Source organism: Streptopelia decaocto (genome assembly GCF_964273445.1).
Source record: "Streptopelia decaocto genome assembly, chromosome: 2".
In the NCBI taxonomy this organism is placed as follows: domain Eukaryota; kingdom Metazoa; phylum Chordata; class Aves; order Columbiformes; family Columbidae; genus Streptopelia; species Streptopelia decaocto.
In genome coordinates this window covers 98,955,759-98,982,452 of record NC_138655.1, presented here as the reverse complement: position 1 = coordinate 98,982,452, position 26,694 = coordinate 98,955,759, and the positions used below count along the sequence as shown (strand labels likewise).

The window sequence follows — 26,694 nt, the reverse complement described above, 5'->3', positions numbered from 1 at the left end:
AAATATACCAACGTATATTTGATAGGAAGACTGCGTGAAGGCCTTTTATTTCTCTTCTCCCTGCCACCCAGGAGGGGCTCTTCTCCCCTTCATGTAATGCTGGCTAGATGAAAGTGGTTTGGACCTTTTCAATTTGATAAGGTTTATTTGCAGCAACCAGATTAGATTTTACCACTACACCATTTGCTTGGTGACTTTTTCCTTTAACCACGTTTAGCCGCAGGAAATGATGAAGTGGATGATGAAGATAACCTAGCATAGGAAATAGCTCTGACAGCTCCAGCCCGTGACACTGTTAAATGCACCACTCTGCTTCCTTTATCAGGAAAACTGCCATTAACTGTCAATTTATAATTGGGCAGGTGGTATTTTGGAATTTTGATGATAGATTGTAGGCTAACAGCAAACTGTGTTTTTGTTTTAAGGCTTTGTTTGAGAACATGAATTTTACAAATTAATTATACTGACATTTTCAGCTGCTGATTTGAAAGAGGGTTTTGTGAATTTTTTTTTTTTAATAAGACGTAATTAGTTATAGAACTATTACTTACTTCCATGGATCTTAAAAAAATCCCTCTTCACTTGAGGGCTATGTGCTGTTGGCCAGAGATGTCCTTTTTAATTAAGTGATAAAAATTTCTAATCTCATAGATGTTGTGTCCTCGGAAAAAAAAAAAAAAAAAGTTCCATCAAGTGAGAATCTACTTAAAACCAGAAACATCTGTTTAAAAATGTGTGTTCATCATCACCAGGAGAGACACATCTGTTTTGCTCCTCTTTTTGTCATTTATCATTAGTCAAATGTAGTTTATCCAGAACTTTTTTTTTTTTTGAGACTTTTTCAGACTGAAGTATGTGTACCTAAAGTGCTAGGCAAAGAATAGTGGTGATATATAATGGTGAATTGCCTGTGTGGATCACTGGGATGGTAAGATGGAGTATTCAGTCTCCAGCTGAATATGTGCTTGTAATACACACATCCAGCGTGGAAGCTCTTCTGCATCCTTTCTCTCCCAGCCAGCACATTTCAGCTGTGATTCAGGCTGCTCGGACTGCCCTTGCACCAGCCTGTAGCAGCCAGGTGGGGAACTGGTAAATCCCCAGTGGGCAGCCTCCTTGCAGACAGGGGTGAGAGATAATTAGTCCTTCAGCTTCCTTGTCTGCACCCTGTGGCAGGATGAGCCCTCTCACCATGGCAGGTAGTCCCAGCCTGTGGCAACAAGAAAAGGGTTGAGGACTGTGATTTTCTGCTTGCTGGTCACCTTCTCTGGGCTTATGGGAGAGATAATAAAGTTTGGTGTGAGAGGACAGAGTAGTGTGTTGCAGCTGTGCCATTTAACCAGTTGTAAAGGCTTTTGAAGGACATCTGGTGAGGAGAATTCACCAAAGGAGAGAATATATGCTACATGTAAGATTAGTGTTTTCATCATGAAGCTTTTTGCTTTGTTTTTAAGATCAATACTTTTGTCTCAGGCCTAACAATGTTTCAACAGTGCTTGTTTGGTTTTTGTTTGTTTGTTTTTTTATCCCGAAGCATCAGCTTGGCATTTCTTACAGTTGAGCTCTCCTTACTCTTTTCAAGTGTGGTTTTACACTGGGAGTGGGTTTCTAAGAATGAGACTTCTCCACCATCGCATGCTGTTGGGACTGCTTGCTTGTGTGGTGGTAATGAGTCCTTAATATTGTAGTTAATTGCAGAGTCAGTAGAGGGCTGGAAGAGGGAACTGGATTTTCCTTTGGGTTTGTGCGTCATCCTTAGTAGGATTTGTCAGCAAGTTCTGACTTCAGAGCTTGTTCCCTTGCAGTGCATGAACCAGAAGGAGATTGGCTTCACTTTGAGACTCTCTGACGTGTTTTGTCTTGGCAAGGAAGCTGGGAAGTATTTTTTTCTTTTTTTTTCTTTCTTCTTTCCACCCCCTGTAAACTGAGCAGATTTGTTGAAATCTATTAGATTCATTCGATGCAGAACTTCTCCAGAGTTGGTTCGGAGTTCACTTTCACAGCAGAAATCCTCTTCCTTAAATTCCTCTGCATCTTTCTGTCTACCTTTCTCCTTTTGGTTCAATGATCAATACATTAAGATATTTGTAAGTTGTGTCTTAACGTTTTTCCATTTTGTTTACAAATGGGATAGCATCTGGACCATCAGATGTGCTCGACCGATAAATCTTCGTAAAAGAGCCATTACCTTCTAAATTACTTATGTCATGGCATTATCCATATTGATGAAATTTTAAATGTAAGATGGTGAAGGATGAACTGCGAAACACAGTCTCTAAAGTAATAGTGCTGGATATTTGTGGTTTATGATAGTATACTTGATGTTAATTTTTAATACATTTTCCTTTCCATTATAGCCCATCCCTGCCTGCTCTTGATTGGCAGCTGCCATCTCACTCAGGACCTTATGAACTGCGGATTGAAGTGCAGCCGAAATCCCACCACCGAGCTCATTACGAGACAGAAGGCAGTCGAGGGGCTGTGAAGGCATCTGCGGGAGGCCACCCTATTGTGCAGGTACCAAAGTGTGTAATGAGTAGCACAGGTTGTTTATCTCAGCGCTCTGTGGTCAGCACCCTTTCTTCTGCAAAACTGAAATGTGATTGGAGATTTTTCCTGTCCTCAAAGATTTCTGTGCACAAGTGCATCTTATGGTGTGTTTTAAAAGGGATGGACCAAGCTTTTATTAAAAACAAGGCAAGAGAACCCACTTGCTCTTAGCAATGTGAATATGGCACGAGCAGATTGCTGCTCTGTCCGTATACAGCTCAGTAAGTGTTCTGCTGGCAAGTGGTCACCACGGACCAATCTGTGCATTCAGATTCCAGACATGCAGTTTATACTCAAATCAGCTGGGGACGTGCCCCAGTACACTTAGTCCTTAGCTTGTGGATGGATTAATCAGAGCTGTGAACACATGTTGGAGGACAGAGCTGTAGCAATAATGTGGAAGCCTGTCACTGGTTTGGATGTTGCAGTGACTGCTGAGTGGAGTGAGGCTTTTGGAGTTTCTTCTGTTTAGTTCCTTAAACCCCTCCATCTGCTCTGGAAAGCATCTGAGTTCTAAATCTAGTTTCATGAATTCTACTGAACTCTTCAGTTACTGCATATAAAGCATTTAATTTAATAACACTGTAAAGTGACCCTTAATTCATTTATATGACTAGTCTCATTCATTTTTAAAGGACTTTTCTTGGGAGTGGGAAGAACAAGATTTAGTTGTTTAAAACAAAAAAAAAGAAAAAGCCATGGGAGGGAGCCAACTGTGCCTGTCCCTCCTCAGCTGCTTCTTCGCTCACCCAGAAGTTAAAATCACAGTGCCTTCCACTGGGACTGTGACCCCGAGTGCAGGTTGTATCCCTGCCCAGGTGCTGTGGGACCCACGGGTGTCAGGCACTGTCTGTGGGAGGGAGGCTCACGCTGCTGGGTTTGTGCCACAGCTCTGCCCGTGGGAGAAGCGGCTTGTCGAAAGGCTGGGTGGCTCCACACGAGGTTACAGACCATACGTGCAGGGCTGGTGTGCGTTTATTTGATGTAAAGCCCTGTTAGCAAACACATAGTTTGAAGGAACATGCAAGTTTGAGATAACATCAGGCAGGGAAGGCCACTATGGATTTTGTGTGCTACTGTGGCAGCTGAAAAAAGAAAGTGAGGGGAGTTGTCAGCAGCAAACACAGTTCACTCTTGAGCTCTGCCAAAACTCATCAGTGACATGGGATTATGGGAGTCATCTGCTGAAAGACAAAAGGTTTTAGCAGAACATTTGTGAATTATATTAAAGAGGGGTTTGCGGCAGACACACCTGATGACAATTAATACCTACTCTGTGGCTTGATGCAAGGAAATGTAAATGGGGAGGCATCAATTCACAGCAGCCAGCCTGGTGTTTAAAGTTTTCTACGTGCTTTTTGGAAAGACTGAATGTGATGCCAACATTTAATTGGACTAAATGCGTCCAGACATTTCCCCTCTCATCCCCTGTCCCGGTCTGTGGGGAGTGAGTGTGCTGCTTCCAAACAAAACAAGTGTCAGAAAGAGGAGAGGAAACTGTGGAAGGGCATGAAGGGAGAGGGGAGGAAGCAGCCAGTCCGTGCTCTGTCAATTTGCTCTACCGGTTTGATAAAGATTAATGTATTTTTCAGTTCTTTTATTACAACCTGAACATCCTTTTCTCCAAAAGAACTGAAACATGAAGAGGGCCAGGAAGAACCTCTCCATGCCGACATTGCCATCCCAGCTAGAGTTGTCTGTTTAATGAAATACTTAAAAGCTTCAGACTGAATCCAGAGTTGGATTGATGGATGAGAAGTACTTCCAAAAAAGAAAGTACTTTGAAATACTTTTAGTAGAGAAACAGTAAGTACTTACAAATACATAAGTACTTAAAAAAAAAAAAAGTACTTCTAAGTAAATGAAAGGAGGAGGAAATCTAGGGGATAACTTCTGATAATCTGGCGACTGATAAAACCTGTGAAATGCATCTCTGAATGAATGTATTTCCAGATATTATAGGTGTTTTGGTCAGGTTTGATTCAGTCCACTGTGTTACACAGAAAGGACCCAGTCTTCAATGTTCACAGTCAGGTGTAAACTCAAACAGTGCCTGAATGCCTTCAGGTGTGAGATTTTGGATCAAGCTTTTTCCTTTATTTTTTCCCAGTGTTTTTGTTTGTGTTGACCCAGTGAAACCCATCATAAAATGTCTCTGAGGTCTTGCACTGCCTTTTGCATTATTTTTTTGCCCCCCGTGGGCAGTCAGGTCTTTCTTGTGTTGCCGTTTTGAGGGAGCTTGATTAAATTCTGCTTTTGTTAAAGCTCTTCACCTTCAAGAGGAGAATGTGGAAGAAGTTTCTTCCTCCTTTCTCCATTTCAAACCTCCTCTCACTATCATCCTGCATCCTAAAACAGGAGGTTTTCTCACACTAATACTTTCACATATGTGTAGGGCATGCTAAGGCAGAGGAAGAGTAAATCCAAAAAGAATCCACTGCTCATGGCACAGTTCCCCAGCAGAATTGTCAGGAGGTTGCTTTTTCTGCAGCTGGAGTGTGTTTATCATTTTTTTCCAGGCAATGTTAGCTCCCTTGCAGCTGCTCCATCTCTTTGTGTAAGAGGTGGAAGGGTCCAATAATCGAAGTTTCCAGGGCAAGCATGCGGGACAAGGAGAGTGGTGGTGTAGACGGGATGGAGTCTCTTGTGGGTGTGACATGAAGTCCAGGGTTGGAGACCAATTTTTACTTTGGCTCTAGCAGCTCCTCCAGGCTGGTGACTTTTCTCTTGCCCCAACCTGGTGATGAAAGGCACCACTTGTTCCTTATCCTCCATCATCTGCGTGGGGCTTGCTCACTGGAGACTCCTGTGGCCTGTCTTCCAGCCATATGCCATGCCAGCAGGATTTCCTATGGATTTCCTTCTGTGGGATGGCTGCACCTTCCCTTCTCTGCTTAGGAATTATACAATTTTGAGGTCTTCAAGCTGCCCGTGAGTGCTAATGAGCCTGGTAACGCAATATTCCTCTCTCTCATGTTTCGCCTTTGCCTGTTTGGGTGTGTGGCTGCCGTGGGAGCCCCAAGCTATCGCTGTTCTCAATTGCTAAACGTTTTGAGAGCGGGATAAGCTGGCGCACCTAGTGAGCTAAAAATGCTGCAGAAGATTGGCAGGCGAGCGGTGCCGGGGAGTGGTGCTGGTGAGCTCACAGCTGGCACTGGCTTTTGCCCCTTGGCTCAGGGAAGCGTTTTGTGAGTTGTCGTTGCCTTTGGTGATTTCAGACAGAGGTGCTCCCTTCTCTGAGTCAGAATGGGGCCGGTGCCCCAGCTGGCGTCAGGCGTTAGGAAGCTGCACGTCGTGCCAGTTGTGGGTGAAGCCCAGGACCACTTTGGGAAGCAGAATCACGCCTTTTAGCATCCTGCTGGCACTTCCATTTTTCTAGGAGTTCATGACTAGGGTGAGGATTTCTCTGAATGGAGCAAGATGAAGTGAATGGGGACTTCAGGAAACCCACGGAGTTAGACAGCCACAGCCATATTTTAAGTGAGGTGAATTTGCTTCAAGGGGTTTACATCCAGAATGTCTTAAATATGCCCTCCACTTGGACATACCTCCCTTTCTTAATTTTAAAAGTGGTGGTGAGGAGTTGAACAAGGTGGGGGTTACATTCCAGCCAGCGATGGCTCTGTTTCAGCTGCAGGTAAGCAATCTGGCAGATAAAAGTTTAGGATCCCTGGGGAGGGATGGCACCAGATTATAAACATACAGTCTATAGATATTCTAATTAATAACTCATCTTTGGAATAAGTCAAGTACTTTAGCTGCCCGAGATGGAATTTTTACAAGCAGGGTGGGGTGTATCTGTGAGATAAAATCCAAATACTCAAGAATGTTTAATTAAAGGGTATGATTTACTCCCATAAAAGACTGGACTAAAGGGTGAAAGAAAATATTCAAATGCACAGAACAGTGTAGTAAGCACTTTCAAAAGTCATGATTATTATTAGTTTTTTTGACACAAAATATGCCAAGAATATTTTTCAAGATCACTCTTGACGTGAGGCAGATAAATTGGTTAGAAAAAGGGAAGAAAATAAATTGTGGGGTTTTTCCATTTTTGTCTAGGTAATCAGTACTAGCCAATTTTTTTTTTTCCTTTTGGAAAAATAAGATGATATTGAAGATACAGTGAATGCTGCCTTGCCTTTCACTGTATCACTTTGCAGTGTGATGGTAGAGGTTGCCTATGGCTTGTGGACTCCAATACAGAATTTGGTCTGAGCCTGTGAATAGACAAATAGTCTGAACCCCCTCATTTTGTAGGCAAAACACAACGATTTGTCTGCTGATTTATATAGTCAAAATGTTGTTTGTGCCGGGAGTCTTGCTCACAAGAGCTGGCTTGGGTCATTTCTTGACAAGATCTCAAGTAGGTACTTTGAGTCAGATTTTCAAAGGCCTTGAGGCATATGTTGGGATTTTAAAATCCCCTTATGACTAACAAGTGTCAAAAATCTTCTCTAGAGCAATTGGTGTCTCTGTATTTTTGTACATCTCCACATCACCATAATTAGGCACCGACATGCCTCTGAGCTATTTGTGCACCACAGTAACACATGGAGTGTGTTATCATTTGTTTCCCATGGATCCGTTTGTTTTGTTGCTTTCAGATAATGAGCTCAAGTAGTCCAGTTCCAGGTGCTGGCCACCACAGATATCTATCAGAGTCCTTTAATCTTCCGGACCGAAGAGCTATGAATACCTTTTGCAAACCCCTCAAGGAATAGAAAGCCTTGTCGATCGAACCACTGCAATTTCAGGGACAGCAGTCCGTTCAGCTAGTTGTGAATGCATTCAGGTTGGGGCTTTACGTTTTGACATCACCGTCTCATATAACACTTCTCATGCACCTGGCTTCACAAGCAGCTAACAGCGTGAGGTAAAGGGTTGTGCAGTTATATGGAAGGAAAGATGGGAAGAAGAGAGAAATGAGGTGAAGGAAAAGACTGGAAAGAGGTGTTCATTGTCGGCAACAGGAAGGAGATGAAGGGATAAGAATTCCGAGATGAAGGCTCTTCCAGACAGAGTGGGCCAAGTCCTTCACAGCAGTGCTCTGATGCTGCACAGAAAGAGTGAGCCCATGGTTAATTTTTAAGTACACAATATGGGACTTCTCATGTACCTGCAGTGTGTGCATAAGTGCTTTTCTTGGTAGGAGTACCCCAGTGCTCTGGGTTTGTTTTAAGCAACAGGGCTGTGACTGTTGCTGGATCAGTCGAGGGAACTGAAAGGAAAACAGTCCCTGGTGAGTCCAACTCATGGCCATCTGACACCTCACCAAGAGGAGTGAATGTGGAAAAAAATGCTAGCCTCTTTCCCCTTCCCTCTCTGGGTCTATCAAAGCAGAGAAGCAGGCATATTTGTGTTAGTAAGCAGTGATTCAGCTTGTCGTGCCACAGTGGGCTTCCTCTCTGTGCTGCTCTTAACTTTGTTTTAGAAGACAGCATCAGTCTTTTATCCAGATGGAAATATAATCCTTTCATATGGCGGGGATATAAAGACATTGACAAGCACCTGTTAGCCAGGTTGCAATTAATAGCACAAAGCCATGCAACCATACAACAAACCAGACAGGGAGCCTACATTTTTATAGCCTTGTTTTAGACAGCTAGTACTTCTTAAAAATAAATCTAAGCTGAATGACTTTCTCACTTCTTGCATCTGTATGGTTAAAGCTAGCCTCAAACTGGCAGACATAATCAAAACTGAAAAACAGAATGATTTGGCAGATGTTCTAAGGCTGCTGTTGCTTCTATAAATCCAATGAATATAAAAATTCCCATTCAAAGCTTTTTATCATGGTTTTTCATCATTAGAAGATTGTGTTTTGTAAAGGGGGGAGTTTCTCTTTTTCGATATTTCCCATGAAGCTGGTCCCACAGGTTATCTCCACAAGCATAGCCATATAGGTAGCTTATGGCCTTCCTGAGAAGGACCAAGTCCAGAAGGGAGCTGCTCTGTAAAGTGTGCTGCTGTCAGCTGGGGAAGATTTTACGACCCTGAAAATGCACCTTCAGCTCTGATTTATGAGCAGTCCTGGGGTCAGGCCTCTGCTATTTGGTGTAACAGCCCCTTCCAAATGAAAAACGAAGTTTCTACCAGCCAGCACTTGGGGAATGCACTCTGCTTTAAAAATGAGAGCTCACCCACGCTTGGCCTGACGGACACCACAATATGTATTCCAGCTGTTAGGACGCTGAGATATTCAACCTGGCTTTCCAGCCCAAAGGATTTAGCCCAACATCCTAGGTTTGCCTTCAGTTTGGACTCACTAGCCGCCCTCAAAGCAGAAGTTAGTGGCCTTGAGGGAGGAGGGGATGGAAGGCGTGCCTACTCCTCTGTTGTTGCTGTCTCCATTCACTCGAGAAAGGGGATGATGATACCAGCTCCCGGCTTTCCTCTTCCTTGGCCTCTCCCGGTTACCTTTCTGCCTTGTCCTTTGCAACAAGGGAGTTGGTGGCATTATTCTCAGTGTGTGGGATATCTTCTGGCTGTCCTCTGGTGGTGGTTGATAAGGCAAAGACCTTCTAGGCTAGACCTAGGAAGGAAGCAAAGGAGTCATCTTCATCCCCACCACAGCTCACAGAGGCATCCTTTCTGCTTCCTTTGTGGGGCTGGTTTTGGTGACCAGCAGCACACACATTCTAAGTGTCTAGAAAAAATGTCATGGAAGTCTCTGCAAGACCAAGAAAGACAGAATATAAATGTAGTAGTCTTTTCTTCTCTTATTCCTCATTTACTTCGTTCGCAGGTCTCATGCTGTATCCTTTCACTAGGAGAATTGTTTGCAGTTTGGGCAGAGCTTTTTGTGCACATTGACAGAAAAGGGCGCTTCATCATTATTTTGGAAGTATACCTCAAAAACATGTGTCACTGCACTCCAGGGAGTAATCACGCCTCATCCTTGATGGTTTGAGTGCTATGCTTTTTTTCTCCTTTCCGTCGTTTTTGTCCCCTTTTTAATATTGCATCACTCCTGCTGAAAATTGCAGATTCTCTGTCTCTCGCTATGTCTTCAAATTTTCTATTTAGAAGTTGCCATTCCCCTTTTCCACAAGTGGTCAGGTCCCAAGCAAGATAAGAAAAATCCCCCTTCTCCATAACTAAATAAAGTGCAAATATGTCTGTGGACCTGGGGAGTATCTGTTGGTGGGTGTAGTTCAGTGAAGATGGAAAAAAAAATAGCAGTTGAAACAGGCAGTTTCTTTGCAGCAATGTGCAATGTACCTGTACAAGCCGCAGCAGCCCAGCAAAGGCATTTGTGGTAGTGCTAGTGAGGCTGCTGCAAATGTGCTTACAGGGCTAAATGTTCCCAGTTTCTTCCTTAATACCCTCCGTCAAGATGTGCTAAAGCTCAGGAACCCATAGTGTGATCTGTTCTCTCTTATATTTCTTTTTTGAAAAAAAAAAGTATTAGAAAGAAACAATTCAGCTTAAGTGAAACAAGAAGAGAAAAACAACAGCCAGTGAGATTCCTGAGGGTTTTGGCAGATTTGAAAACTTAAAAAATGGTCGTAATGTAAAAACAAAATTGACAATTGCTTAATTCTTATTCTAATAGATCTTTGTCTTTTGGGGACTTTATTTTAGTGCCTGAGGTATTAATTAAAAAAAACATGGCCTCTGCATCTGTCTAGCAATTGCTCTCTCACAAGGATGATTGGTGGTGGTTTTTTTCTCCCAGTAAATTTGTGGTAGAAGCACCCTTTCACTGAAAATGCATACATCAGGGAAAACACCTAAAAGTGAGGAGGATTGCAGAATCAGAAGGCTGTGGTTCTGTAGACCTCTCTGAGCTTCAGCAGCTCTCCTTCTGCCCTCCCAGCATCTGAGAAGGAGCTGCTGACACTTCTGGTTAGCCAGAAGAGGCTACCCAGAGTGCTACAAATAGGAACCTACTTTTCTAAGGAAAATTACAACATGGGTAGACCTCTTGCTTGCCTTAAATTACCAGACCTCCATTACAAAAAAAAACCCCAAACCACATTCAAAGCAGTATTAGGGCACTTTTGAAGTCATTAATCTTAACCTGCTTTATTGAAGCACATGCTTAGGAGTTTGCTGGCTCTTAGTCAGTTTAGCTATTTTTCAGAAAATAAGACTGTGGATGGGCAGGATGTCAAGGACTGGACTTAAAATGGCTTTACAGGGAGGTTTAAATGATACGTGAGGCTGTGGTCTGGGTGTGAACCACAGTTGTTACTGAGTTTTGGTTGCAGTTGAGAAGACCTACACCAAAGTTATCAATCAGCAGATCTGCTCCAGACTTGTCGGATTATTACATGTTGACGGGTGCCCAAAAGCTGAAATGAAACACGGTTAAAATTAAAATGCAGCTTTACCAAAGCCAGATGCTTCATTATGGGCTGAGCTAACCTACCTGCCAAATACTGCTAACCTGCATGAGGCAGGTGATTAATTTTTTACAAGTCTGCTTTGGCAACTAGACATCTGTCCTCTATTCCTAAAAGTAATATCTCAGGGCAAGAAATTTATTTTTATTCTTCTTAGTACTCCAAATTACATAAAACATATATATTATGGAAAATATATTGTGCGCATTTTGTATGAAGCTATACTGGGGGCCAGCTTGTATTTCAGATCACTTTCACACCAATGTAACTCCATTGGAATAATTTCTTGTTTGTACTTTCTAATTTTTATGTGTAAGAAGAATAAGAAATCACATCCATAACATACCTTGTAATCTGGAATATCAGTATATGTGGTTAGAATATACATTTTCCATTTTAATCAGTCATTGTTCCAACTAACAGGCTGAATCAGTGGAAAATATGGTGTCAAATTACTCAGTTGCTCTCTTGAAGTACGTTGCAGCTTTCATTATGAGAAGGGGTTTATCATTTCTTTCCTTGTGAAGAATAGCTTGAGATCTTCTTTGATACATGCCGTGAAAGGGAGATGATCCATTACAGCATCTGCTATATACATGCACTTAAGTAAAATATGTTGCGTGCTGTCAGTGCAGTGAAATCAAATAAACTTTCTCCTCCCTCCACATGTTTGAGAAATAATTTAGCAGCAGTTGCATATTTTTACTGAAGCAGTTGAAACGTGCTAGCGATCAATTTACTTACACATGGTAAAAATAATACAGGTTGCAGACAGATTTGTAATACGGTTTTTAAACACCTGTTTTTAATGTTTCAGTACCTAATAAAGCAGAGGAACTCCTGCTTTTGGTTTGCATGCAGACATGATGTACGTTGGGATTTAAAAGGCTACTGCCTAGATTTCAAATACAGCCCTATTCACAGCAGTAAACAACACTTGCAGGCACAGCCTGGGTACATTTTTGGGAGTTCCTTAGCACTTGGGTTACAGTCACCAAAGTCTCCTTCAATGAGTTTTGCTCTTTTGGGCACTGATAACATGGTGTTACTGCCAAATGTGAAACCTGGCAAAAAGCCATTGTCCTTACCAGGAAGGGAGCTTCTCCCTTGCCACTTGCAATCCTGCTCATGTAAAAAGTTTGCTGGTCCAGTTCTATGTAATGTAGGGGAAAGATATAAAAGAGGTTGAGCAAAGTGCAATAGAGCTTTTCAGTACATCCCTAAATTTTCATGAAGTGGGATTAAATGTTGAACATATGCTTTAGTTTTCTACCAAGCAAGAATACATTGATTAACTGGCAATTAATTGTGTCACTTATTGTTGCTGAGGTTACTCAGTTGCAAAACGTGGATTAAAATACTTTCACTGTCTTGCATGGGTGTTACAAGAGATTGGGTATCACACGTGAGCATGCAGGTCTGCCCACTGCCCAAAAATAACAGGAAAAAGGGGAGCAAGTTGCAGAATTTGCACTGTCTTCTTACAGATCTCTTTACTGCTTTTCAGGAGACCCATTAAGTTGTCCCTCTTAAAAATCCAGTGCACTTCGGGCATTGGTTGCAGGTTCCCGCCCGTGTGTTGCTGCTTCCTTCTGATGGCTTTCAGGTGAATTCTATTAACTGGATCCTCCTTTTCCTCTGCTTCTGCCTTTGGTCCCTTTGATTTTGGGAGCCCTTAGGATGACCGCATCTTCTTTTTGTTCCACCACCATTATGCCTGACCACATCCAATGGGCATGAAGCCCCTGTGTCTCTAAAGCTTTTACTGGATGTCTTGATAGCAAGTCAGGCGTAATGATGCTAGCACTAAGATTCTCATCACCATCCAAAATCTTCCCAATACTTTCCTCTGTCTTTGGGCAAACTGTACCTTTCTTCATGTCATTTAAGTCTGTAATTTAGACCAGTCACTAAAGTCTGCTATATTTAGCTGATCCCTGTGCCTGCATCAAAATAGCAATATCAGTGTATCATGCATGTTCTGTGCAGGACAGGGGTGCCCATATTTGCTGTCGTTAATAAGCCACACATCCCCTTGGCTCTCTGCCTGTGAAAGGACAGTGGCTAGCATTTGGGAAGCCCGCAGCATGTCGTGGCTGTGCAGATAGATAAATAGCTAGAAGGGAGTGGGTCAGAAGAGAGATCACATTTCATCTCTGGAGAGCTGCTCAAAGTCGAGCCGTGCGTGAAGCCAAGGTGCAGCTCAGGCACAAAGGGTTAGTCCCAAGTTTTCACCCCTCTCTTGATGTCTTCACCTGAGGCTACTGCCTGATGTGGCACCACAAGGAGAGCGACCTGAGCCTGAGATGGTTGGTGTATGTCAGGATTTAGAAACTCAAGCAAGGCTTGCACAGCGTTGCCTGTGCTTGCCGGGGGCCAGGACTACCCACGCCGTGGCTCTCTTGCCTGTGTGTGCAGGGACCTAACACTTTGCTTGTGGGTGCGGGGCGGAGGAGGGATGCGAGTGGCTATTTTGGATGACACTGACCATTGCCAAAGTGAGTGCTGGTGAGTGGGGCGGCATGCACCTGTGGGATGCTGGATGCAGCTGTGGAGAGAGGGGATGAGCACTGCATGGGTGCTGCTGGCGGTGGGCCTGGCACAGCGGGCAGCACTGGGGCCGGCGGGGGGCCCAGCTCCCACTGCCTTCCCCCTGCCTCCCTGCAGGTCCTGGCCTGGCATGTTGTTGTTATGATTGCTATGGAAATTATTTCAATGTGTTTTGTAGTTCTGAGATGCTGCGTCTTGCGTTGTTTGGCTGGGAAGCTGCTTGACTGGTTTTAGAGGGTGGCTGTACATGCACAAACACTAGCTGATTTTTTTTCGTGGTGGAAAGTAGGAGATTCACAGCGTGGTTTTAATTAGAATCGCTCATTTAGTCTTGCACTGCAGTGCGTTCTTTAGTTGAAAGATAATTTAATTTTCTTTGTTTTGGAAGATTTTTGTGCTTGTCTGTGTGAAATGTCTTTATTTACTGTGCCTCGTAGTGCTTGGTGCATAGTGTTGATTGTGAGGAGAGTCAAAAGCTAAAACTTCCCTGGGCTGTATTATTTTCCACCTGCTGCGGCTTTTAATACAGTCTCACTGCTATATATGTACAAAGTGCCTGTGTTTCTAGGAGAAAAACACCAGAGAAAATTGGCAATGCATGTGGGCTTAGCTTTAGCTGTAAAATCTCATTGACTTGAAGAGGAATAGCAGTCTAAAAGTTGTGAAGTGCTGAGGAAGTGTAACTGGTATGGGTGGGTTTGATTTTTCACCGTGCAGAAGTCCACAGAAAACAATGCTTGTTGAAAAAAAAGGGCAAACCCCCCCCAAATCCTGCAGCTCTTTGCAGAACTCTGTATTAAGTTCTTGTAACACCTTCTGTGCTATGGAGAGTATTTTGTCTGGTTGAAACACAATACAGCATGGAGCAGTCGTGTTTACGTGTTTAAAAGTATTTAGATAGTGCCTGTCATCTCAGAATAAAAAAAAGCCACATAAAATATTAAATCTCTCCCCATATACACAGAAATTCATAAAATGGCTTGGAATGTGCGGCTTTTTAAAAGAAAAATTTATAGATGACATTTATTTATCAATAATCTTTAATTATCCTGTGATGATTTTCCAAATGGCTTTCGAATTAATTTTCATCTGCTTCTCTTCCAATGATATTGTTTTCATTATGTGGACCTTACGTGTCTTAGCTCTTATTCTGCAATAATGTAATATTCCTCAATATAGACTTAAATATTGTTGCTGAATATAGGTTATAGAGTATTATTGACTACAAAATGGCATACAGTAATAGAATTTTACACAAACCCCACCCATAGCTGCAAACATGAGCTGCCAGGGACAAACAAATTTATACCACAACTTGTAGGTACATGTGCTAGCATCTAGGTACACAAGTAATCTCAAGCACATGTCCTGAACACATCAAAGCCTCATTTTCTAATCCCTCCCGGTTGTGAGGAAAACCTTAAAATATGTGAACTGACATAGCCCCACTGCTGGCTGCAAGAGCCCTACTTGAAATGGAGGCAGGTCAGAGAGTTTTTGCAAAGAGCAAGACAGTGCAGGGGCAATGCTGGCACTGGGCTATAGCTCTGCAGTTTTGCTAGCATAAATGAAGCCCCTGAAACTTTCAGCCTGAGTAGATTTTACTTGAGTAGTTGCCCTAATCACAGGGCAGCGTTAACCTAGAAGTCTAGCTGTAATATCCTATGTTTTTAGAAAAATTGTCTAATGAGTGAAAGCATTCTTCTGTTCTTCCAGTCTTGAGTAAAATAACATAAAGAAAAATATGATCAAATTTGGCCTCTAGCTTCTTGACTTTCCTGTTACTAGTGAAAGCTCTTTCCCTTTTTATGTTAGAAAGCTATGTAATATAAGTAAGTTTGAATTTAGAATAAAAATGAACATTAGCAGGAGTACTGCCTTTTTATTACGATTTTAACATGCGTTCCAGTTTTGAAGCAACAGTAACAGCAAGGCCCCCCAAAAAGTACCTGATGCCGTTCCCAAATTTCCCGTGTGCTCCAGAGCTGAGGTTGGGAGTGCTGCTGGGAGCGGGGTGGGCAGTAAAGGGGTTGCTGCAGCCTTTGCACGGAGTTGCTCCTGGCCACAGCTCTCCTCTGAGGGAAGGAAGGGTTATTGATCCCATCTCCGGCACTGGGAGGGAGGCTGGGGTGGAGCTGGTTAGGTGTCTATCTCCCATCTGTGACTACCCATTGCCTGCCCCCTGTTGTGGCTGACTCTGCCCAGGGTGCTGCAGCCCCCAAAATCCAGGTGGAGAAGTGTAAGCACTGAAGTGAAGCTGTGGTGGAGTTGACTTTGACTGAGAAAAGGACTGCAAAGTACCACCATTCAAGTTGATGGTCTCGTACTCTTGCTGTGAAAAGCTGTGGATGACTGCCTGAAACGCGTGATGGCAAGGTACCAAGTGTTGTGTTTGTAGTGGGCTCTGCCACTGCAGGGGTCTCTCACAGCAGCTCTGCTCCTCCTCTCTTTGGGCTAAGAGCAGAGTGCCTTTCTTGTAGCACTGCCCTGGGTTTGTGGGACACCCCTGCGTTGAACCGTGGCCTAGGCTGGTTACAGTTGTAAATCTGTGCTTTGGGTTTATACAGCTAACAGTAGATGTCTGCAACTGAGCTAATTGCCTTAGTTTCCCTCTATAATCAGGGTAAAGCTTGTTGGTATAGAGTTTAGGGAGCTATTAATTTTAGGCTGGTGTGAACATCTGAAACAGCTCAGGTAAGTCACACCTTCAGAGTGCATGTCTCATTTTGCTGGCTGTGAAGGCAGCCAAAGAGACTAGACCGTGTTGTTGTCCAGCCTGTAGGTGTTGAAGTTAGGTGCTGTGAATCACCTTTTTGACTTGATATGTTGTGTGTAATTATGTGTAACCGGGCCCAGTGGGCTTTAAGGTCTTACCAGTTTGCCAGAACCAAGGTTTACTTCTTTGTTTATATACCCACGTAAGGCTTGAGTATGATGGCGAGGAGCAGTGCCTTTTGAGATTTTGGCATTCCTGTCTCTGGCTTGTGACTTGGCCCATGCCAGAGCCTCATGTTTGAAATCAGCAGGTTGATACAGAGACTGTCTTGATTTGGGTGTGAAAACACAGATCCTGGTCACCAATACTCATCGTACATCCCTTCGAAGGAGAAAGTGATACCCTCAGCGTCTTCCTCAAACTCCAGTGGTGCACTGACATCCTGCTACACCAGCTGCAACAAGGTGTCATTCGTTTGTAGCAGCAGATAAACTACTCTGTAAAGCTTTTATTGGCAAGTTCTGCCATTAATATTCACAACACTTTATTTGGCTGTCTTACTAGCTTTAAACAGGGTTGTGGTATTAGCTCTTCAGTATTTGGATGAAATTCTAATGCAACAGCTGTTGCTAAATAATGTTACTCAATGTGACAATATTTAGAATAATAGATTGAAAATAGTCTCTATATGTTGAGAAAGTTTATCTAAGGGTCTTATGTGCTTTTTTTTTTTTTTTACTCCCTGTTGGAGATCACAGGTCTTTCAGTTCATTGTAGTGCTTGTAGCCTGTTGGGCAGAACTGCTCATGTTACGCTTGTTGGTCAGAGAGTCTGGTCTGTTGCATCAATGTTTAAATTCTGTTTCTTTCAAAACTGAAAAGCCAAAAGACTACAGCTTTCTATTAAAGGTATAAATGTCACAGGATATTTTTTTTTTTTTTTTTTTTTTTTGTAAAACAGGTGACATCAACCAATGGCATCACTTTTGCTCTCAAACAACTCAAGCATGAAACCCAGTCTCTCTGAATTTTTCACAGTTTAATCAAACTGTCTTGGAGGTCAAAACCTTGAAGTTGAGCTATAAGTTATACCTGACCTATTTTTATTGCTGCATTAAGATACTTTTCATAGAAGGCACGCTCTCAGATAAAACTGCAGCATAATTGGAGCTGTAAGACCAGGTGGATCAAAGGGTGGCTTGTGGAAGGAGAGTAGGACCAGAAGTGTGCAGTGAACTGGCAAAACACACTGCCCTTTTCTGCTCTGAGACAGAAGTCAGAAATCGCATGTTTATGAATCTTGTGCATGTGATGACAACACTTTTTAAGGGTTGAAACAATGGAAGCAGAACGTGTCTTGAGGAACATATACGTGCAGACAGCACTTTTCTGACTCTGAAGAACAAGAGCTTAATCTGCTTTATTCCTCAAGGAATGCAGGTGTAAATAGTGCAAGGGTTGGAACCAGAGGGCTGAGAAGTGCTGTGTTTTGTGTGGTGAAGAAAGGGTTACTCGGCCACATGGCACGGTTGCTGGTTTTTATTTTATAAGACTGCTGAAGCACAAATTGATTAAACATAGAGCAGGCTGGAAATAAGTAAAAACTTGTTACAAAATTTTCTCTGCTCTAATCAAGCCCTGTATGTCTGATGAAGCAAAACCTATCTGGCAGAGCTGGAGATACTTGATCGCCTTCTACCCAGTTCCTCCTTCAGCTACAAAGTCATCCTTGCTCTGCGTCTTTATAAAAGGCCTTGAAGTGCTTTCCTTCTTTTAGTTATTTCTATATAAAAAAACAGACAGAGGTACTCTGAAATTTGGAAGCCATCAATATTCCTGTGACTTGCAGAGGAAGCAAGGAGGTTTATTTCAGACCTTCAGATAGCCTCCCTTCACACTCCCTCCTTTCCCCAAGCACAGAAAGCAGTCAGGGACTCATGGACTGTCTGATTATAATGGACTGTCTGATTATAATAGTCCCACGTGAGACATACAACTATATAGCATGCTAGCGCACTACGTGCTTTGTCTACCTCAAACACTGAGCTTTCAGTTCGTGCTCTGTGCTGTGACCTTTGACTCTGATGGCTAATGAAATAGCAAGATGTCTTACATAATAGCTTTTTGTCTTTTTAAAGGAGTTATTGGAAAACCAGAGAAATTAAGAATTGGAGGTGTATTTATAGTAGTTTTAACCACAACAGAACAGTAAGCCCAATATTCGTATTATGAATATGGCTCAGTATTTTTAGTTCTCCAAATATTTACAGAGATAAAGCCTTTAAACATAGTCCCAGCTTTCTGTCTTCAGTAGCAGTTTAAATAAAAGTCATTGGGATCGGAGTTAAAATTTAGGGGGAAAGCAACCTCTTCTGGTCTAATACTGTCTCACTGGTGTCTTTGAGCACCAGAGGTGTTTCACCTGGAACTGTGTTGCCCCTGTCCTGTGTGAGCCAGTGTTCATCTTGATGAGTAGGAAAACCACATCAAAAGCATTGACCCTTGACCCTTAAGCAGATAACCCCTGGGGGCAGCCAGGCACCCCGTTGCCCTCAAATTTGCAGGTGTGGGAACTCAAAGTAATGCAGTTACTGCAGCACCATGACAGCTAGGGAGCCATCAAGTGATAATAGGGCATTCGAGGTATGTTGGGTGTCTCAGGTTTGTAGAATTCGCTGGTGGATATTGGTGGTGGCTCTGTGCTGTGGCTGGGATGGGCATTGGTGAGGGCATCATTCCTGTCTTGCTTGTGCTGACAGCACCTGACACACGCCCGAGGATCCTGGGCCAGCCTGTGCTCACTCACAAATGGGAACTTGCTGGATGTGAGCAATGTGTCAGCGGCATGACGAAAAACAGGTTCACAGGTATAAGCTTGCCTGGGGTATCTGCCTGAGAATATGTAATGAATTCCTGTTGCAGTACTCTTGTGATTTTTTTTTAGTAACTTATTCTTTTTTTTTTTTTTTTTTTAACTCTTACGTGATCATGAGTATGGCTGTCCAAAAGGAAAGGTGTTATGGATGCTGAGAGCAAATGTTTGAGTGGAAGCTAAGTAGATTGAGGGGTTGGGTAGTTTCAGGGAGGGAGCTATTTTATTGGACTTCCCCTCAGACCCAGGTTTTTAATTTGTGGTTTCCAGAGCCCCGCTCTCTGTTGTCAGCATGCATTTACTTAATTGCAATTTGAAAGCCTCCTGCACTTCAACTTCATATTGCTAAGGATCCTGTCCAAATGCAAACACTGGCAGGCTGCTAGGGTGGAGAGCCCCAAAAGGTCACATGTTTGCCGAACTGCAGGACAAGCTATACAGGTTTGTCCCCCCACCCCGGCATGAGGGCCAGCAGCGACCTCCCTTGGGGAAGTGTGAGGCTGTTCAAAAAGAGGAAAAATTCTTCATTTAAGTGGGCTGCCTGGCAGGGGGACCACCTCCATCTCTCCACAGGGAAGCAACTCTCCCCAGCCCTGCCCTGCAAGGAGGTTTTGGAAGCTCCCATGACTGTGCTTTTGGAGATGAACTGTGGTGCTGAGAGGGCTGGCTGCCTCCAGTCACCTGAAAGTGGGGCTGGGGAGTGAGATGAGGCAACAAGGATTAGAGAAAGGATGTCTCTTCAGTCTCATCATAGAACATGGCACAAGAACAGTAATGATTTCTTGGTGTCCCAGTGCATGAGGTGCTCAGGACCTACAAATTCATTCTGCTGGTAACTCCTCTTTTGATGGGCATCCCTCTTGTGAGTCTAACAGTTTTAGGAGGAGTGCAACTTGGGTTGGTTTCTAGGTATGTGTATTTTTGAGGAGGAAAATCCTTCTTAGAAACAGAGAGCAGCGTCTTGTGGCTGTTTGAACGCGGAGGTTTCATGGCTGTGCTGAGAGCCAGCAGCCACGAAGGCTGTTTTTCCTGGGGTAGGGACTGAAATGACTTGTGAGCCAGTGACTGAGAGTACAGCATCTCTATTACATTAAGATTATTAATTCCTCACCGCGTATTTGCAGCTGGAAGTTTTATATAGGTCTTTATCAATCATGATGTGAACAGCTGCTCTTTTGCTGCACTCTTGAATTGAAGTCCAAGTGGCAGCACAGAAGGTGCCACATAAAACACACTCCTGCTGTTTTCCATTCACTCCTTCTCCTATACAGCTCTCGCCCTCTGCCCAGGCTTAGCCCTTTGCTGGAGCAAGCCATCTTATTTTTATTTGTGGACGGACTCTCACTACATTTGGATCTTAAAACAGAGTATGAGTGAATCCAAGAAAAATCAGTTTTAGAAAGGAAAAGTAAATCTTGAAACCACCACAAAAACCTGTAGGAATTCCTGTTACATTTTTATTTGAAGTAAGTGAAAGAACTAAGGAGTAGTAGCATATATGTTAAGTCACACAGGGCATAAATTATATAATTTATTGGTTAACTGCGTCAGATAAAATTCAGCAGAAGCTATCACAGCCAGAGGGTCACCTCAGCTCCTAGGGAGGTCCTTTTTTTTTTTTTTTTTTAAATATAAATCTGAAGTCTGTCTGCTCTGCTGTTTTGAATAAGACACTTCTCTTTTTTTTGGCTTGTGCTCTCACCAAAAAATAGAGTGTACAGGAGCATCCGAGTGGCCCAAGCTTAGCACCTCCATTTTGTGTCCACACTGACAAGTGGTCTGGAGCTGAGCTTTGCAACTACCTCATCTGAAAACTGGCACCCCTGTTGTGTGCCTAGTTGCCAGCAATGGGAAGAAGTACTTGTTCAGGATGATGTGCCTCTCTCAGTCCTAAGTATTCTGTAGAGCATGGTGCTGAAACTGGAGAGAAACAGATGGAAAGAGATGGAGATGCTGCAAGACCCTGCAGCAAGGTGGGTGCTGCAGTGGTTTGTTGGTGCCCCAGGGATGCTGCTCGTCTGGCCAAATTGACAGTGCCAGGGCTGCTTCTTGCCCCATGGGGTCCTGCTCATCTCAGCGGGTGCCTGCCAGCGCTTGCCTGGAGCACTCTCTGGAGCACAGAGTTCAGCTGCCTGCTGGTTCCCTGCCGCTGCCCAGGAGCGTGCAGTGCCCCTCTGGTCTGCAGCAGGGCTGCCCACCTTCCCCCTTGAATGGAGAAGTCTGGAGTGGTTTGAATCCTGCTTTGTTCAGCCTGGAGAGGAGGAGGCTGTGGGGAGACCTTCTTATGGCCTTTCGGTACTTCAAAGGGGCCCATAAGAAAGATGGGGACAGACTTTTTAGCTGGACCTGTTGCAATAGTACATGGGATAATGGTTTTAAGCTAAAGGAGGGGTGATTCAGGCCAGGCATGAGGAAGAAGTGTTTTACAATGAGGGTGGTAAAAGACTGGCGCAGGTTGCCCAGAGAGGTGGTAGATGTCCCATCCCTGGAGACATTCAAGACCAGGCTGGATGGGGCTCTGAGCAACCTTATCTAGTTGAAGATGTCCCTCCTTGTTGCAGGGGGTTGGACTAGATGACCTTTGAAGATCCCTTCCAACCCATACTCTGAACAGGATTGAATAGTCAATATGCCTTCTCCCATGGCACTTAGTGTTAAGCCCTGTGGTTTGGGATGGGAGACTGAGCAAAGAGCCTCTACAGTCTCCTGCCCTGGGGAACCTGAGGTGTGTGTTTTCTTCAAGTCCCCCTAGGAAAGGAATTTGGAGCCAAAACGGGGAGGAATAGGTGGAGGGAATTTTGCAATGAGTAGGGCAGTCTTTTTGTGTCTTTTTTTTTTTTTTTTTTTTTCCCCCAAGCTGGAGGTTGCTAGCTCCCTGGGCATTCAGCTGCAGGTTGCTGGGTGTTTTCAGCCCAGGGGTGTGGAGGCAGAGCAGTTCAGTGGCTGCCCAGGCAAAGGTCGGGCAGAATCCCTGCAGTGCACACGAGAATAGCTGCCTGAGTCTCCTGATCTCACCCTCGGCGTCTTGGCTTCACATGACAGTCATTGCCCACAAGAGCAACTTCTCCCTCGTCCCATTTAAACCCACGTCTTCTAGTGCTTCTACACGGTAGCTAAAAGTAAATTCTTCTTAAAAATCAGATTGATGACCCTGTTTTTATGCATGCTTGGTGCTCACAGCTAAAATCAATATTTGAAATGTTTGTGCACTTTCTTTGTAGTTTTAACAGTAGTTTTTAAATTTAGTTTTTTAAAAAAATAGTGTTAAAAAATTAAGACACTGAGCACTCACTGACCTTATTATTTTGAAGGTGTAAATTAGATACATTTTAAAAACATGACAATTTGTTTCATTTTATCATTCATCAAGTGTGGTTACTGTAACAAAAAAAAAGACCTACTTGAGAAAGTTAGCAATGAAGCTCTTTGGTGTGTAGCTCCCGAAGCTCTGGCTCAAACAGACAAGCAGCAATTGCTTTAAAAATTTCACTATTTTATAGTTTTTATCCTGTTTGACCTTTTTGAAAGCATTGGAATTACATTCCAAAACACTGATGGGAAGAAAAGGGAAAGAAGCCCACTTTACCCAGACTGGGTGTTTAGTCTCAGTAATGATTCTCTCCGGACTGACTGAGGGTATTCCTTGAACAGTTCTAGAAAAGCAAAAGGGGCAGCCAGACATGTCAGCATTGCTGAGCCTAAGCACTGCAGTACCTGCTGCAAGCAGGGTGACCATCAGTTACATGGTTGGATAAGAAAATGTAGATATTGTTCTTACTACTTTTAGAGGCATAAATGGGTGTATTTAATTGTTGTCTTTATTATGTACCAAACGTAAAAAGAACAGGCACAGATATTGCTGATATGGACATTACCTATGGATTTTTTTGGCACGTTATAATCATTAAGGATGCAGCCCATAGTAGCATGGAGAGTCTCAAGCACAACCTGCTGTCTAGGTTAGAGTGTGAATACTAGGTTCCTGGTTGTGCCCCACTTTGTTATTAGTTGGAGCTCTACCCTGCATGCATTGCAACAGGCTAAGCCCTAAATCAGTCACTACAGTCATTTAACATATTTAGTGTCAGAGTCTGGAGGAATGCACCACTGTAGGGTTTTTGCAGCCTTTCCCCAGAATTCCCAATAAGGACACTTAAAAACTATTACGTATCATAGTCCCTTTTTTTTTTCCTGACAGTTTGGGTGGGTGCAGTGATTGTCCCCGGCTGCTGTGTCCCCTCAGAACAGGATCATTCTTTCAGTGGCTTCCAGGAGCCTGTCCAGGCACAGAGGGCTCCTTGCTGTGACAGGTAGCTTTCTGAGCATTTCAACAGATGCTTCAGCATGCCAAAAGCATAAAGCACTTGGAAGGGAGTACACAGAATATTTCAGCCATGTTTCTTAAAATAAATATCATGACTTAAATAATAGAAGTTTCCTCACAGACTCTAGAATAACCACTGATGCTGAAATAGCATTTGAGTTATTGGATATGACATTTGCAAAAATTCCTCCAAATTCAGTAACTATAGTGAGATTTGAGGAGGCTTGGCTTTTTTTTTTTTTTTCCTAATGTTCGTGTTAAAAGCACCTCACCTCCTTCTGCTTATCATTTTTCAAGTCTGTTTAATTCTGATTGCCGGATTTCATAGATATGCACCAGGCGCATGGTTGGAATCCAGGTAGGCTGGCTATGCTCATGTCTGTGATAAACATCAGGTTCTCACTGCTGTAGGACAGAATCAGATAGTACTTTGCAGGCAGATGTTGGCTGTGAGGGCTGAAATAATGCTGTTTCCCCCCTGCTTTGCTGGCTGCCGGAAGAAGACACCTGGCGTTCAGCACCATGGCACTGGGATGCATGAAAACATTCAGCCCTGATGCATCGCGTGTCTCCCTAGGGAAAGGCCGGGGTTTGCTTTGGCATCCTGTGCTGAGATGAGCAGCAATCTACTGGTGAGAATCAAGACATGTCGGTAGGAGAGGGTGTTGTGAAAGTGATGATGGAGAGGTGTAGGAATCCCAGGGAAAGTTTGGTGCGGTGGAGCAGTCACCCAGCTGGCACAGCCTTTCCCTCCCTCTTGCGTAAAATGATGTAAGGTGACAAAGAGCTTAACTGTGATCGGTCCTGTTCTGGCGTTAATTACCAGTGACTGCATCGCTTTTTGATAGAATTAGAGGAATGTGAAACAGGCCCACAATTAAGTCTGATTTTGGTCTCAGCAGCTTCAGATAGTATAAATGCAAATATCACTTGAGACCAGTTCAAATATTTTTAACAGGAAAAGGAAAAGAGCAGGGTAGTCAGTGGTTGATCAGAACAAAAGAATATGACCTACTTTCAAAACCAAAACCATTGACCACGGAGGTCTTATCTGCATTCTTAAGTTTTGCCTGCATCTTTCCTTTGTACTTAACCAGGTGACTGATGTATCCTCACCTTTATTTGGGAAGGAAAACTCATTCAGGAACATTGTGTGCCTACCTCCTTTTACACTTTCACAGCAGGGTAATGTACAGCTCTTTCTACTTGGATCTATGTATTGCCAAGCAAAGCATGCTTGGTAGGAAAGGCACATCCTTTATTATGAATGCCATACCCAAAAGCAGCCTTTGTCACCCATACTCAGCCACTGAGTTATTAAGAGAAGAGCTTTGGACTGTGCTACACAGAGAAAAAGATAAAAATAGGGTGTCTGACGCATGCATCCCATGTCACACACGAGGAAACAGAATTATTATACCACCAAGTACAGTATTCGAGAGCATGCATGGAAAATATGCATGGATGTGAATGCGCGAGGTCTTTCCCCACTAAGAAAAAGAATCAATCCCCGTCCTTTTCCTCTGTCCCATTTTACTTTTCTTATTTGATATTCCCTTTACCTGTTGACAAATCTAACAGCCTAGAGTACCGCAGCTCTGCCTTTCCTGACGCTGCTCTCTCCTCCTTGTCTTGCCAAATGACTCCGTAATACCGCTTTCTTGTATTTTGAGGGAGCTGCAAAATATTCTCGCTGCACCCAGCTGAGAGTAAGCAAAATCTTGCCCATTCTTTAGACATGTGCATCATGCCAAAAACTCCCAGAGCTCAACACTGTTGTCACAGAAATCATGCACTGGGTGCATAATCTAAAACTAGTCATCCACAGTAGGTGCCCCTTCAAATGCTACTCCTTGCGTTGTTTTCTTTTATTGCTTCTGTTAGCTTACGCGGTTATGTGACCAAATGTAAAAGTAAATAATGTCATGCAATGGGTAAAACTCAAAGGGAAATACATATTGCAGATCAGATGCCTTTTACCGCAGCATATGACATAAAACATAACAGTGAGTCTGGATTTTGCTTGTTTTGAGGGCAGCAGAATCAACAGTATAGTGACTACATTAGTCTTTCTGTACATTTTTGGCCCTTCCCAGCTCTCAAAAACTCACGTTCATTCAGTGCAGTAGCCACTATTGTCTTCAGGTACAGAAGTAGTTGACAGTGAATAGGTAACTGTGGGTAATGGATCCAAAGGCAAGCCCAGCATGACTGTAGGACAGGTCCCTAAAACAAGCAATCATACAAAACTAACAAAAAAAAGTAATATAAATTTAGTTTAAAGATCACAAACCTTGTAAAACAATGCAAAACATTCATCTGAGATCTTACGTGGACATGCGAACACTTCTTGGGAGAGGACAGGTGGGCAAAGCTGAGGACTTTGAGTGTTCAGTTGCCTCCTGTAGGAAACCTGTGGGAAAAGCACAAGCTGAGACTCAGCAGTGGGTTATAAGATACAGTAGTAACTGAGTTCAGATTTAAAGATAAAGCCTGAAATAGCAGAACCCAATGCAAGACCAACATTTTTTGACCCCTTTGCCTGGATTCAGTAAAACATATGGGTACTTCAGTGTACGATTTTGCTTTTGCTGAGTTGAGGTTTGGGTTACTTGCTAGTCTATTTTTAACTTTAAAGCAGCCTTGTAATTCAATATGTGTTTGTTTTAATTTTATACTCTCCATAAAAAGTACCATCCATGACGAGTTAGAGAAGTGACCACTGGTAATGCATAGAAACCTAATCAGCTGGTGTGTCACACTGTCTTACTTTTCCGCCCTGAAAACCTGCGTGCTGCTCTCGATCAAAAATACCCTGCTGTACTTTGGGTCTCCTCCATTACCTCAACTTTGCCGCTGAGGTTCTGGAGATGCCAGAGAGGGGTGAGATCAGCCTGGGCCAAATCCAGGTCACTCTGCCAGCCCCACTCATGCATGCCAGTGGTAGTCATGTCCAGCCAGGGCTGCGAGGTGGGGGCACATGGTGGTCGTAAGTAGGACGGTGGCTTCCCCATGGCCACTGGTTGTGCTGGGAGTGCACCTGTGATCGCCCACCAGCAGCTCAGGCTGCATGTCCACATGTGGGGGTTAAAGCCAAAAAGCCCTCTTTTTGCAGCATACCACTAATGTAGGTATCAAGAGTCACAGGAGGTGACTGTCCCATGTGGGGCTGAACTGAACCATGCAGCCCACAGCACCCGGCTGAAGCCAGCCTGCAGGCTTGGCTCTACTTTTCTCTCTCCATCATTTTTCAGATTTTTCAAATGGCTGCTAATATCTTTTCAGTTTGAGAGTCCTCATACGGAAACCCCCCATATCATACCACAACCCCC

At 43.5% G+C, this 26,694-nt stretch overlaps 2 protein-coding genes across 10 annotated transcripts in view; one reads left to right on the top strand and one right to left on the bottom strand.

Annotated features, from left to right (window-relative positions):
- The window catches only part of SLC66A2 (solute carrier family 66 member 2), a 559,480-nt gene that overhangs the window by 92,201 nt on the left and 440,585 nt on the right, over nt 1-26,694 (bottom strand). The gene's annotated exons all lie outside the window — the stretch shown is intronic.
- The window catches only part of NFATC1 (nuclear factor of activated T cells 1), a gene marked incomplete at its 5' end in the record, with an annotated part of 114,535 nt that overhangs the window by 17,021 nt on the left and 70,820 nt on the right, over nt 1-26,694 (top strand). For all 9 annotated transcript variants that reach the window (XM_082045407.1, XM_082045405.1, XM_082045403.1 and 6 more), the window contains one exon: nt 2,358-2,517. In XM_082045407.1, coding sequence (XP_081901533.1) covers nt 2,358-2,517 — 160 coding nt within the window. The remainder of the gene's footprint in view (nt 1-2,357; nt 2,518-26,694) is intronic.